Source organism: Onychostruthus taczanowskii, unplaced genomic scaffold (assembly GCF_017590055.1).
Source record: "Onychostruthus taczanowskii isolate IOZ18803 unplaced genomic scaffold, ASM1759005v1 scaffold64, whole genome shotgun sequence".
Taxonomy (NCBI): Eukaryota; Metazoa; Chordata; class Aves; order Passeriformes; family Passeridae; genus Onychostruthus; species Onychostruthus taczanowskii.
The window spans coordinates 1,592,960-1,607,904 of record NW_024504122.1 but is presented as its reverse complement, the minus strand read 5'-3'; the positions used below and the strand labels follow the sequence as shown (position 1 = coordinate 1,607,904).

The 14,945-nt window shown below is 46.9% G+C and overlaps 1 protein-coding gene and 1 non-coding gene across 4 annotated transcripts in view; both read left to right on the top strand.

Annotated features, from left to right (window-relative positions):
* The first annotated feature begins 809 nt into the window (after positions 1-809).
* On the top strand, positions 810-950 carry LOC121344533. The gene has a single exon (XR_005953842.1). It is a non-coding gene; the product is annotated as a U4 spliceosomal RNA (small nuclear RNA).
* Positions 951-4,536: 3,586 nt separating this feature from the next.
* Positions 4,537-14,945, top strand: part of PXN (paxillin) — a 45,484-nt gene continuing 35,075 nt past the window's right edge. For all 3 annotated transcript variants that reach the window (XM_041420251.1, XM_041420249.1, XM_041420250.1), the window contains exon 1: positions 4,537-4,585. In XM_041420251.1, the coding sequence (XP_041276185.1) occupies positions 4,543-4,585 (43 nt within the window). In that variant the 5' untranslated portion in view covers positions 4,537-4,542. The remainder of the gene's footprint in view (positions 4,586-14,945) is intronic.

Below are 14,945 nucleotides of genomic sequence, written 5' to 3'. Positions count from 1 at the left end.
GCCTGCCCGGACGCTCATTACCATAGTGCCCTCCCGGCAACCTCCGCGGGTCCCGCCGGTGCCACCGGCCCGCGGCGCATCCCTCCGTGGCCTCCCGGTGCATCCCCGGCCGGCGCGGCGCGGCGCGGGCCCGCCATGACGACTTGAAATATAGTCGGCATTGGCAATTTTTGAGAGCCTCTACGGAGGCGGATTATGTGTGGTCAAAAGATAGATATGCAGAGAAAGAAGTGAGCAAGGATGTAAGGATCTTGTTCTCAGAAGTGGGGATCACTCGGCATCTGGGTTACTACTTCACGTCTAGTTTCACTGAGCGTTTCTCCTTCAACACCTTGGGAAAAAAAAAAAAAAAAAAAAAAAAAAAGACACGGAACTCTTATCCAGAAGCGCGCTCAGTTTATTAAACCCCGTCTTTTGCTGGAGCAGGTGGTGGGGATGCCCGGCAAGGCTCGTGCTGGGATGGGGCTGCCCGGCGCCGTGGCCGCTCGGGGTGCCCGGGGCTCACCGCCCGGGGTGCCCGGGCCCGGCACGGCGGGGACGCGCGGAGAGGCCCCCGGTACCGCGCGGGGCTGCCGCGGTGACGTCACGCTCACTTTGCATATTTCCTCCCAGCAGCCTTCGCGGGTGTACCGGCGGCCCAGAACGGAGCGCAGAACGGAGCGCCCCGGTCCCGGCGGAGCGCGGGGGGCGCGGGGCGGGCGGGGAGCACGGCTGGGGGGGCACAGGCGGGAGCGGGCGGGCGGCGGGACTCACCGCGAGCTCGGCGGGGGCCCCGGGGCGAGTGGCGGCAGCGGCGGGGTAGCCCAGTCAGCTTTGCGCAGTGGCAGTATCGTAGCCAATGAGGTTAATCCGAGGCGCGATTATTGCTAATTGAAAACTTTTCCCAATACCCCGCCATGACGACTTGAAATATAGTCGGCATTGGCAATTTTTGACAGTCTCTACGGAGACTGAATCTCCTGGTGAAAAATAGATCGAAATTAGCTCGGCTAGCTGAGTTCTGGTTTCCAACAGTTTTCTCTCTCGCGACTGGAGAGGGGTTTGAAGACAGTTTTTGTTCTTTCAGGGCTGCCGGGGTTTGCTGCCGCCAAAACGCCGGTTTATTAAAATGAGGGCTGTTACATGAAAAGCTCCTTTCTTTTTCTCTCAAAGTTACTGCAAAAGCAATCGGTCAGTGAAAACGGAAGTGGAGCGGCTTAGGTGCTGCAGAAAGGTTCTGGAGTAGCTCTTGGTGGGCAGGATCCTTAGGAGAGCTCAGCCTCTCAACAGGCAGGGAGGAATCCAGGGGGAGTGAAAGTCTGAATCGTGCTTCCCCAGCTGCAGAAGTCCTCTAAAAGCCATTAGGGAACACTTAGTGTAAAGTACTGTAAACTCCATTTTGTGTGCAGTTCTTTATTGACATCACTTGCTTTAAGAAAAAAAAATTAGAGAAAGGCTCTTTATTGTCAAAAAAATCACAAACCTTTACTCTGGAAACAGCAGCTGGTTCCAACTCCTGTTATATACGTAAACCCCCTCCTTTGCTAATTCGCAGCAATTGAATAGCCAGGCAGACCCTGCGGAGGGAGACCAGTGAGCACCGCACACCAGCTCTGCCGGGGCCGGGGGCAGCCGGCCTCCGTCACTGTGCGAGTGGGATGAGCCCTCTGCTGCTGACAGCTTGCCTCTGACATTCTCTGTACGGGCAGAGAATCAGATCCACGTGTGCCATCCGGCTGCTCCTGCCTTGCCCGTTAGACCCTGAGCTGGGCAGCTACTTGAAACTTTGATAGAGTAGAAAACTTAGTAGTGAACATCAGTTTTTCCTCTTAATAATTACTATTATTTTTTTCAGTAACATTCAGTCATGCTGAGGTATTTATACATAACAGTGACCAAGAGTGACAGTGAAACCCCATAGATTGCCTTTGTCCCCCCATTTGTTCCTGCTGCCAGCAATATCAATTGAAATCAAACCCTGAAGCATAGGGATGCCATTACCCTTTGGCAGAATAAGCCACAATGGTAAATAGCAGAAGCATATGTAGTTTGCAGTGAGTCATACACTTCAGGTAATTTCTTGATTCTTATAAACTGTGTTGATAAGTATTGGATTTATCCCTTGATTGTTTCTCATCTTTGCTGCCAGAATTGTCTGTGACAATGCCCTGGTGTGGTGCTTTCAATCTGCATTGCAAAGTCATGTCCTACATCTTATGCCAGAAACCAAGTTTGTTAATTTTTGCTGTAATACAGCCTTTCAACAAGTGTAAAGTTGGACCTCGAATGTGGGGGTTGCATGTTGTGATTTACTGCTATTGCCTGAAGCCTACAGCTCTGATTGAGATTTTTTCCTTGCATTCACCTGAAGAAAGATCAAAATCCCCTTGCCTGATGTTCATGTGGCACAGCACAGAGGGCACACACTGCAATGAAGGCACTGCCATTGCTCTGCAGTTTCAAGTCCCTCTCTGGAAAGTGCACAGCTAAATTCTAAACATGCCTCACAGGCCAGTGTAGCTTTTTTCTCTTCTCTGACACAGATTGCAAATAACGATGCTTTTCTTTGGCGGTATTATTAAATGAACTTGGGTCACTCTGTTTGGCAGCCAGTCTGAAATGACAGGGCACAGGTGGGCAGTTAATCCATCAGCTCTGAGGCTCTTGTGTGTGGTCAGTGGGTTAAGCTGCCCTTGGAGAGACTTGGTCTGTAACTGGTAAATAAATGACTCTTTGACAGAAGGGAAAGATGCCTTGAGCAAGTACTCTGGCCACAGATTGTGTGGCGTCAGGAATACTCTGAACACGGATTGTGTGAACTTTAGGAAACCCTACAGTTCAACATTGTGTTGATGTTAACTCACTGTCTAATTTAATTTCCAGTTCCCAGCCCTGTTTCCCATCTGCAGATGGGGGTGGTAACTTCTTGTTACACCTTCTGTGAAAGACAGGGGTAAATCAAAATGTCTCAGCCACAGGGCACAGCATAAGAGGAAGGCCTGTGTATTTCTAGCAGCAAGCAGGTGTTTGTGAGTCAGGGGGAGCCTGAGGCAAAGAGCAGGTAGATGATGAGGAAACAGGAGCTCAAGGACAGGGAGAGTGTTGCTTGAGCCCACACCACTGAGAAGTTGCCTTGGCAGCTGGGGTTTTAACCTGGCCCTGGTCCTTCAGCTCTCATGGGAGGGTTAGGGACGGGCAATTTTATGTAAGCAATGTCAGTGTGTGAGGAATTCAGTTATGAACAGCACCTGGCTGTGAGCAGGTTGGTTTTAAAAGCAGGGTGCCTAGAGGATAGTATCACTCATGGGACAGCCCTGCCTCCCCACCCCACCAACCCTTTCAATGCAGTGCACAAGCCATAGGCAAAGCTTTAGAAACAATGACTTTATTTTTTTGTTTTTAACACTGAGCATCTTGGACACAACCCATTTCTTGTGCGTGCAACCCTAACTGGTTCTATGACAGCTTAATTTCAGCTCTGAGACACAATAGAAACTGCTTTCTTGATTTACATTCACTTCCAGACTCCCAAAGGACACTGTAGGAAGCTGAAAATAAAAACTGCATACCAGGCTACAATATGAACACAGCACAGTAAGCACTTTATTTATGCAGAGGTAAAAATACAACCCAAGTTGAGGCACATGCTTGTCACATGTTGGTGGAGGAAACATGCAGACCCCCAGGAAAGGACATGTTTCTAATGATTTTAGGTCTGCTCTGTGACCAGCAGTGCTAGTGGTTTATGTTGCTCCACCTGGGGACATGCATCGTGAAGTTGTCATTGTAAGCCAGTGATGGATTTTGAGAAAATTTAACAGTCCCTCCAAACAATGTTTTACATTTTGCTGAGGGAGACCAGCAAGGGGGATGTCAGGTGAGATCTTTGGCATGGATGGTGAAGCATGCAGTGAAAGTCTTTACTTACATTTGTGTTGTACTTAGGTCTCAGTAAGGATATTACTTTCAGACAACTCCTGTATTTGGAGTAAAAGCTGGAATGAATTTCTTGGAGGTTTTTGACTGTTCGTAAGCATTGGCTGGGATGAGGGAGGAGATATTTCCCTGCCCCCCCTAGCTATAATTCCCATTAAAGCATGACTTAACACAGGAAATAGTGATGTCTGACTTGTGCTAGCAGGGGAAACTGGGCATGTTTGTGTCTAGAGAGTAAAAAATGCAGCGCTGGAGATTGCTCACAGCTGACCTCACGGTCTCTGTTTAATGGAAATACAATTCCGTAATCTCAGCTCAACAACAGGACATGTGCTGTTCAGTTCTGGGAACATTCTCTGACTTGGTAGTAATTTTGTAAGGAAAAGAGCTACAAGAGTCATGTTTCCTGAATCCTCGGCAGTTCCCACACTGATATTTTTTGGTGTATCTCTCATCAGATTAAGAAGTGGCCATTTGGGCTGAGCAACTGCCTTTACTGCCATGTCAGCTTGGCCGGAGCACAGTGGGAAACAGCAGCTCTGATGAGGGCCGAGCTGTGCTGTGGCTCAGACAAAGCGAGGGCTTTGCTGCCTTGGAGTGCTGTTTTAGAGGTTTGAAAGGAAAAGCATGTGGGAAATGATGGTTCAAGATCATCACATAGGAAATCCAGGTGGGCTGTTATAGTCTTTGAACACAGCAAAGGAGAAGTAGCCGGTGACTCTCCCTTATGGTGCCACAGCTTACGGAAAATCGTTCAGGAAAGGTTTCTGCCGGGTTTCATCCCAGCTTCCCTGGGACGGTGTAAATCAGCTGAGGCTCTGCAATGTTTGTTTGAAAGTTTTGGGGCAGCACCCAATAAGCCCAGTGCGGCTGCATCACTGCCCCGAGAGGACATTCCCTGGGAAAGGCTCCTGCAGGGCACAGTGCGGGGCTCGTGTGGCGTTCCCGCTCAGTCTCAGACGGCTCCTCTGCGGCAGGACAGGCTTCGCCCCGGAGACAGAGCCCCGCGGGTGGCGGCTCTGGGCGCTGCCGCCTCGCCCGGCATTTCCCGGGGCCGTTTCCCAGCCCGTGGCTGCGCAGCGGGGCCGGAACGCGGCCGGCACCGACCCCGCTGCCCTCCCCGGCCAGCCCGGCTCCCCGGCCAGCCCGCGCCCGGGCCCCCGCGGCTGGGCTGTCCCGGGGCCGCCGCCCGCCCGCAGCCGGGGCAGGCGGTGGCTCTCCCGGCCGGGAAGGGCGCCCTGCGCTCTGTGCCCGCAGCAGCGTGCGGCGGACTCGGGTTTCAGCAAACATCTCCTCCCCTGCCCCGCCGCAGCCTCTCCAGCCTGTTCTTGGGCGAGATCTGAACTTTGCGCGGCTGTGGAGTGGGGAGCCCTGGGGGGGGATAAGCGGAGCCCTGCCGGGCTCGGAGCTCATCCTTGTCCTCCCTCTGCTTCTCCCAGGTGTGCTGCATTATACGGTTTCCCGAAACCGTGTAATGGAGAAATGTCAGGCAACTGGTCTCAAGGGAATGATCTAGAGAATTTGAGTTCCTTTGGTACCAAGCCGGAAAGGGTGTGGATCTGCCAAAATCCCTTGTGCTCTGGGAGGCATTAGGACGACTGAGTTCCGCTTATGAAACTGATTAAATCAGACACTGGGGAGGGGCTGTGATCCGTTACTTCCATCCTACCTTTAATAGAAACCAGACGTTCTGTTGACATACAGTCCAAGAAAATTGCAGGTTTATTTCTGGACCTGCAAGCTCACATTACGGTGCTGGTAAAAGCTGGTGGTCACACCTTCAGAAAACAGACTTTGAATTGGGCTAATGATAACACTTACAGGGCAAGGAGTCCATCTGCTGCGTGGCTTTCTGGTGTAAGGTGTGCCCGTGGAGGATTCATGTTTGGGGAGTGAAACCCTCTGCTTCAGTGAAGTAGCTGTTGGTGGAAACAGAAGTAATTTCTACTGCAGCTTCTTCTCATGGTTATCGTTCCTTTAAGTGGAGACAGTTCTGTTTACCTTTTCTCATATCCCTCATTCTGGTTATCTCGGAGCTTTGGTGCGAGTTCCTGGCATGTTCAGGAATGCATTGCTAGTCAGAACAGGATTCACGCAGTCTGTGTATTGACTTGATGAGTAGCCCTTCAAGGTGAGCATACAGGTCTTTGTCGGGCCAGTTTAGTGTCTCACCAGCATGCTCTTCAGTAAATCATGGGAGTCTCACGGTGCCCTCTGCAAGAGCTGCATTCCTGAGCAGTGGCAGTGTAACTTCCCAGGCTTGGAATAGGCTACTGCAGTCCCCTAACGTTTTTCTTTCCTCTGTAGGAGAATTAGAGGTGAACAGCAAAGAAATTGTGAAAAAGACCTGAAATTGTGTCTGGCTTGTTTTTCTGAGCTCTGAAGTGTATTGGGACAACCAATAGTTAGAACTTTTAGTCTGAGCAACTTGATTTCATCAAGTCTTAATTACACTGCGTCTGTCTCAGTTTTTGTGCAGCCTTTCAGACTGGACAAGATCTAATTAACAGTAGGCAGCTGAACAAAAAAAGTGTGACCCTTTCTCTGTCTAAGCTTTTCTGTGGTGTACAGAATTCACCAAGGAAAAGCACACCAGCTGTTTTCCCTCTGTGAATCATTGTTAGCCCAAAATGGCTCAGTTACTGCTCTAAAGCCATTCACCTTGGGATGCACACATAGTGGAGCAGTGCTGTGTTGGTATAACTCCCCTGAAATAAGTCAGACTTTTGAACTCAAGTGAGAGTTGTTTGTTTTTTCTTTCCTCATTATCTATGGGTGGATTATCTGAGTTGTGGATTAACTGTGCCATGGATACAGACGTCTGCACTGACTCTGTCCAGAGTCAAGCTGGTTAGGCAGGACTTGTTGGTTCAGGCACAGTGCCATGTGGACAAAGCTGCTCTGCTTCCAGGGACAATTTTGGCCCAAAAGGAGTTTGATATTGAGCTGGGACTTGCAGGTTCAGAGTTGATGTCAAGTAAAATCAGCTCAGATACTTCCACACCTCGCTTCTGAATGTGTGTGGTGCAGAAATGAGCAGTGAGTGAAGGGCCTTGCTGGGCATGAGTGAGCCCCTCACAGAGACATTGGTGTGTCTGTTCTTAACTCCCTGCTTTTATCTCCCTAGAGTTGGAGGATTTGATCAGTGTGTACATGTCTACTGTAAAATGGAGGTCCAGAAGTATCTCAGTTTGGTTCTTGGACTAGAGCGTTTATGAAACATATGAGAATGGATTCGTCTTGCTTTGAGGATTCATTTGGAGTTGAAAAAAAAATCTTTGTTCCCTTTTTACCCCCTCCCCCGGTGCTGGAGAAGCTCCCACAGGAAACTTTCTGCAGGCTGGAGCTGTGCCCCTGTTGTTCCGGGGGAGCCTCCGTGGCACAGGACGCGCAGTGCTGGGCTGGATGTGAGCGGGAGCAGCCCGTGGTGGGAAGGGGAGGAGAGCAGCTGGCCAGGCTTGTCCGGGCTGTCTCCTGCAGCCCCGCTGAGGAAGCGCATTCTGCGGGTGTGCTCGGAGCTCCACAGGAAGTTTGCTGAATGAATTTGTCCTTCTGCAGTGCTGTAAATTGGCACAGAGAGTACAGCTTTGTCCTAAAGAGTGAGAATCCAGATTAGGGGCTCTTGCCCCTTTCAGGGAATTGCCAAAACACAGCCTGTGCTTCCAGTACACAAGTGCCCATCCACACATAGTTGCTTCAGACAATCTGGGATGCTGAATGAAACACTGAGTTACTGGTTCTGTGGTGCTACCTTGTCTAGGTAGTATGAGGGAACAGGTCTGTTAGGATCTGCTTGTTACAGAGGAAGAAACCTAATTTGTGGAACCTGTCATGTATTTATGGTGAGAGGAGTAGGAGAAGAGAAACTTGACATTGGCTTTAGTAAGAATACTGTTTGATTTTGTCTCCAGAAGTTTTTTACAGCCTTTTTCTGAAAGGGTTGTTTGCAAATACTACTGGGAAACCTTTTGTTAACTCCAGACAGGGATAGTATGGCTTTTAGAAGCTTTCGTTTGATGAAATTCTCACTTCTCTACTGCTATTAAAAAAATTGTTTTCAAAGGCTTCCGATATTTTTAAACTGGATTTTGCAATCAAAAACAAAACAGCATTCACTGGAGCTTGTGAAAGGTGTTTTACAAAGAAGTTATATCTGTTTAATGGAGACATGTTTTAGCTGTCCATGTCAATTAGATTGTAAGCTGCTTTTTTTCGTGTGCTTTCTCACTTCTAGAAGGATTTTTCTTTTGCATAATGTTTTTCTAGCAATTGGACTTCAAAGTTCTGGGTGCATAGTTCGGGGCCCAAGAGATTTTGCTTTATTATTAGTTGCTTTTGCTTTATTATTAGTTGTTTTCCTCTGTTTTAGGAACTCTAATCCACCCTCTCTTCAGTGCTTAATCCTCTCAAGATTGACTTTAAAGGGAGCAATCTTGCCATTGATTTTTCATGGGAGTGTGGAGGGAGGTGCATGTGTTTCCATCTGTCATCTGTCCTAACATTTGGAAGATTGCTGTGCTCTGCAGGGCGGTGCTGTCTGTCCCTCTCCAGAGGATGCTTGCCTGTTTCTGACTCAGTTCCTTTAGTTTGGGAGTCATAGGCTGTGGATTTTGGGCTCGCTTGACTAGAAGTTTGCTGTGAAATTGCTTATGGTCAGCTACGCCCAGGAAATGGTATTGGGGGGAAGCCCTGGTAAAGTAATTTGGTGCCTTGGCTTTCTACTGGCTCAGATTTCTGATCCTTCCTGCTGCTGGGCGAGAAGGCTGTAAACAGAACTAATGCTCTGCACAATGGGGTTCTGACTTGTTTCAGCTCCTTAGCTGTTGTGACCCCTGGTAAAACAGGGACTTCATTGTCCTCAGCAACTCAGACAGGGAGTCCTCTGCCTCAAGCAGTGTGTGATGCAGAGAGAAGCTTCTTTTCTTGTTGCTCTGTTTCCACGGAAAGGCTGGACTCTGTGCTGTCTTTAGCTCCTTTGTCCCTCTCTGGGAGAGGTCAACTTATCCTGAGTGTTCAGCTGCCCTTCTGGTTAAAACTGATCCTCCAACACCATCTCTGCCACTAGAGAAACAAATGGGAAACTTCTCATACATCTTCATCTCTCTCTCTCCTTTTTCTTCCTTTCCTAGGGATTGTGATAATTCTGTTCCTCTGGACCCCTTTTTCCTCACCTCTTGCCTTTTGAAGTCTATCTGTTCTATGAAACAAGTTGTGAAACTGTAGAAATGACAGCTAAAATTTTAAAGTCTGGCAGCAGAACAAGGACTAATAATGCACTTTTATTTAGATCAGCGTTGATTTTCTGATCTGCTGCTCAGACAGACAGATAAATCCCTGTATTAAAGCTCTGTAACTAGAGGGGAGAAAAAGCCTGTCCATGGCCACAAAACAAATCTGTTTGAATCGAACTAATGTGTTAGTTGTGATACCCAGAATCTGATGCAGCTTTGGAGACAGCCAGGGCAGATTCTGAATGCAGTTGTGTGTGCTAGTGGAAATCAGTGTGAGTGAATAGGATCTCTGGTCCTGGTTTCCTGCTCTGGTCTCAGCCTGTGCTTCCCTCTTTGTGTGCTGATCCTGTGTGTCCCTTTTTGTCTGATGCGGAAGCTGTTAATGAAGATGCTCTTCTGTTCCAGCTGCCTGAAAGTGAGACATTGTCTGTGGGAAGCTTTCTCACACTGTGATAAGATGATGAGGTTTAGGGAGTGAGTTCCTTGCCCGCTTCAGGCCAGTCCTATCTAACTGAGGTTTAGTAACAAACCCTGGGAGTACAGGTTATCACAGCTGTTAGGGTATTGCATTTTAAAATGCTGTGTAGGGAACTGTCTCATCTGTGGCAGGATTACTGCATCCCGTAGTGCAGAGTAGAAACAAGAAGTGGCACCATTACTTTCCACTTTGGTTGAAGTTGAATGGGTTAGAGAATAAGTTGTGATCTCAAACTGGTTTCACTTGATTTAAGTGCTCCCTGTGGCCATCTCCCTTGCTTGTGTCCACAATAACTGCTGGACAGTTAATTGCATCAGCCAGCTGATTCTTCTCAAAGTCATTTTTTTACATGGACAGTAGAGTGGGAAGTGAGGCTACCTCTTTCAGCTGTGGGTTGTGTTTAATATAGCATAAGGTAACCATTTCTCCACAGCCTCAAAAATGTACCCTAACTTAAGGCATGTTGTTTCTCTGTCTGTGAAATGGGTAATTACTCCTTACCTGCAAAGTGTGGTTATGTTGGTTGAAATCTTTGTGTTTCTGAAATAGCTTCCAGCTGAAAAGCTTCTTTCAAGCTTTTCTGGTCACCATTGCTGGAAAAGTTTACAGTGGCAAGTTTGAATTAAATTTACACATTTTTATTCCTTTCTTAGCCCTGTTGAGTATTCCCTCTGTGCCTGCCTTTCTGATTGCTCATCCTTTCTTCATCCCCCTGTGAGTAGGCTGTGAGTAGGGAGAAAAGATTTTCTTTCCCTTCCAAGTTCCCCACAGTAGCTCTACCCTAGTCTGTCCCTTTACCACAGAGCGTCGTGAAGTCATTCAAGGAATGTTGTGTGCTAAAGATATACCATAAAAATAGGAGGTGGGAGATGACTTCCTCATATCAATTTTAGCTGTTTTTCCCATTCATGCTCATTCTCTTTGCAAATGGCCCCAGAGCAGCAGCAACCAGCTAGCTGGGGACAGTCTGCCTTGGCTGATGGGTGTTAAAGTCCATGCTTTCTCTTCTGTGCATGTGTGTTTTTAAATCCCAATGAAACAAACAAGTTGAAAAGGCAACTGGAGTGCTGTGGAACAAGTTTGGTGTTTCAGTTACAGGAACTGAGTCCCTGAGGTTATGTGTTTGTGCTGTTTAGGGGTCTGGTAAACTCTTTTTCTGCTCACACAAATGCAACTTTTTTCTTGTAGCAGACAGTAATTATTCTGAATTTACATGGGAAATTTATCTTAGCAGTTTGAGACAACTGTAAACTGAGGAGCCAAGAGAACTTATGGCAGGCCACAGGGGGAGGCAGCCTGCATTGTTAGTGCTTGGCTCCTTTTTCTCTGTGCTGGACGGTCTCTGCGCTGTGAACAAGTTCAGTTCAAGTTATTTAAATGATGATGAGATAGTCTGAAGTTGTCCAGTGCAGCTTGTCGAGCCACTTCTCACAGTGTTCCTGTTACCATGTGCACATCTGCGTAGATGGCTCTGCTGGGTGAGGTGCTGAGGTGCTGGCTGGCAGCATGCAGTGGAGTGTAGCTTGATTCTTGTGGTTTTTTACTGTTTATTGCATGTGTTTAAACCTCTAACATTTTGCAAATCATTTGAAGAACATAAAAAAAAAAAGTAAATGGCACTCCAGGGAATGAACCTTCTGAATGACACTCTGCATGGGGAATTGTGCTTTAAATGGCTCAGCTATAAATCAGACTGTATGGGGGCTCCAGGAATAAACCAGTCCCGTGTTTTTGTCACAGAACTGAGCTGGCAGACAGAATTAATCCTGTGTCTGTCTAGATGCCTCACAGGATCTTGCTTTATTTCCATTGCTGAAGAGGAAGGTGAACCGAGAATTTCACTTTGTGCTATGGGGAAGTTTGTGGTGGTTTAGGGACTGTGGTTAGGCTGAGTTTTAATAAGAGCAGGAAATGGTAAAAGAAGCCAGAGGTAGAAAAGGTCATGGGCAAGAGGACTGTAAATAATTTGCTGTGGATTAGGGGCTTAGTATTCCCTTGTTTTATCCTCTTTCATGGTCCTAAACCAGTTCAGGGCTTCTCTGTGAAAAGGTTTCTTTTGGGTTGAAGCCACTAATTTCAGCTGGGTCAGACAAAAAAGCCTAGGGCTCACTGCATGTCACTTGAGGTTACTGGTGCCCCATGAACTGGAAGAAGATGATGGCTTGGCTGGTCTCTGTTGCTCATCTTGTTTTACCATTAGTTGCATCCGTTGCTCCCTGTTTCTCAGCATCAGCAGCTGCCTTGGGACTACTTTGGGATTGGTTTTTTTGGGTTTTTTTTTGTGCTGCTAACAAATGACCCCTTTTGGGCAGAGGTGATCTCCAAGAGTAAGGTGCCTAGAGTAGTGTTTCTGGTTTGAAGCTCCTGGTCATTATGGTTTTATATGGGAGATGTTTTTTGGGCTGTGTAGGCCTGGTCAGGCAGTGTGACACACAGCTGGAACTATTCTGCCTGGCTGTGAGCAGCTCCAGCAGTTAGACAGGATCCCTGCAGAGAGCTGGAGCACTGGGGGAGGGAATGAAATGCCATTTCATCCACGTCATGAAATCTCTTATCAGTGGCCAACTCAGAGTTGTGAGTGGGTGAGCTGCCTTGGCCTGAAGAAGCTGCCTTTTATTTCTCCTGTGAAAGATGAGGAGCTCAGCACTGTCAGTCAGGCTGAGAGCTGTGGAGTGGCTGTGTGGAGTTTGAGATGAATTTGTCAGTCAGGTTCTTATAACCCTAAGCTTGTAGTTTTCAATGTATCCCGCGTGTGTTTAATCTGGGATTTGCTGCTTGGCTGTCCTGAGCAGTTTGCTCGGGCAGTGCCTCACAGCTGCTCTGGCATGTTGCTCCTGTGCTTCTTAACTGCTTAAACCCAGCGCCTCCAGCACCAGTCTTGGGGTCGTGCTTAAAAGCCTTGGTGTGAGTTTGAGAGAAAATCTGTTAGGTTATCATTTGTTTTTCTAGTAGGGTTGGTTAAGGGCTTCATTTGTTGGATGCTACTTTGCCATCAAATGTGAGTGAGAAATCTGCTTGGAACAGATCACCGTGGTATGGCTGTGGTGATGTGAGATTCTGAGAGCTTCTGGGCTCTCTGGATCTGCTGGATCCCCTGATTGTATTGCTTGGGTCTGGAAAATGCTGTGTGTGGGATGGGAGAGCCAGTGGCTGGGCGGCGTTGGGAGCAGTGTCCCTGTGCTGTGGTGCTGTCCTTGCAGGGTTGGGAGGCTGTTTGCTGGGGAGGAGGGGGTGAAGGAAGGGGCTGGGGGTGGTGCAGGGAGGAAGCTTTATGTAATTCTTGGCTGGCTTTTGAATAATTGTTTTAATGAAATGGAATGCAGTGTATTCAGTATTTGCTTGGCAGAAACAGCTTTTCTTTTTTTTTTCTTTTTTTTTTTTTTTCCCCCTCTGTCTTGGAGGGGGGAAAAGAGTTGGGCTTGCTCTATTTTCCAGCTGCTTTAAACTCTCTAGGCTTGGATTTGTCATGAAGATAGAAGTGGAATATTGTTCTTGGTGAGGGGGCAGTTGCACTGCTGTGCATGTGTGGGACATTTTAAATGGCAGAGCCTGGTCCCTGGGTTTCTCTGAGGGCTGGGGATGCCAGTGTGGTTTGAGGTGGAGCAGGTTAATTGTAAAGTACCCAACTGTAATGGGATGAAAGTGATGCAAGTACACATCCGTATAAAATATGTGTGCATCCAGGTACTTGATAAGAAAATTCATCTCTTTTGCTCTGTGCCCTGGTTCAGGGCATAGCAGGGAAGAACATGATGAGCTGAGACAAAGAAGTCATCTTAATTTTCAGTGGAGCAAATATGTAGGCACTGGGAATCTTGACTTCTCTAGACTTGTGCAAAGCTGTCTCTCCAGTTATCTCAGAGGATTTGTGACTTTTATCATAGGATTGGTGGAGGGACAATCAGAGATCATGCTGAAAATCCTTTTTTAGAAAGCAATTTGAAGAAGGATTTATTTCATGTACCTCTGAAAGGGAAGTTTATTCTCATGCTGCTTCTATTTCAGTATTGCTGCCATTTCCATTTTTGGTCAGTGCTGGAGATTGGTCTCTCTTACTCATCTCTACCTCTCAAAAATCTACTTTCTTTTTAGTCTTTGTAATTTTTTTTCTCAGTTGTTCTTTTCTGCAGTCAAGAGTTCTCTTGTGAGTAACAGTCTTTAGTTGATAGAATAAAATTTTTCTTTATCAAATAACAACAACAACTTGTGTTCAGGGCACTGAAATGAAGAAGCTGTCATGAGTTTAATTGCTTTATTAATCCTGCTCTTGGTAAAATATCCTCACTGTTTCTCTTGCTGCTGCTGAAACAAGCAAGAGACTTGTGACTGGTACTTGTGTCACGATACCAGATGACAGGTACAATGATGGGTCATCTACCTTCTCGTGTAGGAGGAGATAAGAAAACCTTAAACATTCTCCAGCTCTTCTCCATCCACGGGCTCCAATATACTCCAGTTCTAAAAATGTTAGTTTGCTATCTGAATTTAACAATTTTCTTTCTTTCAGTGAGCCAGTGTCATGACATTGTGAAACTCTTGAGCCACATTCTTCTGCCGATGCTAAAAAAAACCAAAAAAACCACTCCTAAGTCAGAGCCCTAAGTCACTGCAGAGCCATCAGCAGTCTCCATCGAATTGCCACCCACATCTCCCAGAGTGGACTGGGGGACGAGTTCCCACATTCATTTCTCAAACACTGTCCTCCTTTCATTCCCAGAAGCTGTTTTTAACGTGAAAAGAAGCTACTTTAACTAGATTTTTAACCATGTGCTTTTTGGCCCCTTGTACTCTGTTGTCTTCCAAAGCTGTTGCTTGCCCACTATCTGCAATAACTTGGGTTATTTTTAAGTTACAGTGCAGTGCTCATCAGACTGAAAGCTTCATTTTAAAACTTTCTACCTATTATAGTTATAAGCAGTACCAAGATCCACACGACTGAAAAATGTGAAATATTTTGTTGTCATTTCCCCCTGCCCTGTTCTGTGAGTTTACATTGTGCTTTTGGCAGCGCTTTGTGTAAAGTCAGTTTTTGATGATGACTTTTTGGCTTACAAAGATTTTGGTGTTGCTTCCCAGTCTGCTCCCACCCTGTTGCAGAGAACCTTTGCAGAAATGAAAACTTCTTAAAAGAAACATCCACCATTTTGAGAGTACTTCCTTAATAATTAGATTTTTAACAAGCCAGTTAAACCACATTTGACACAAGTTCCCATTTTTAAAAAAGGGAAACAACCCACTTCACTGTGCTTGGCAGGTCAAGCCTGCAAGTCTTTATTTATATCTCAATATACCAACTTTTAATCTGGGTGAGATTTGCTGGG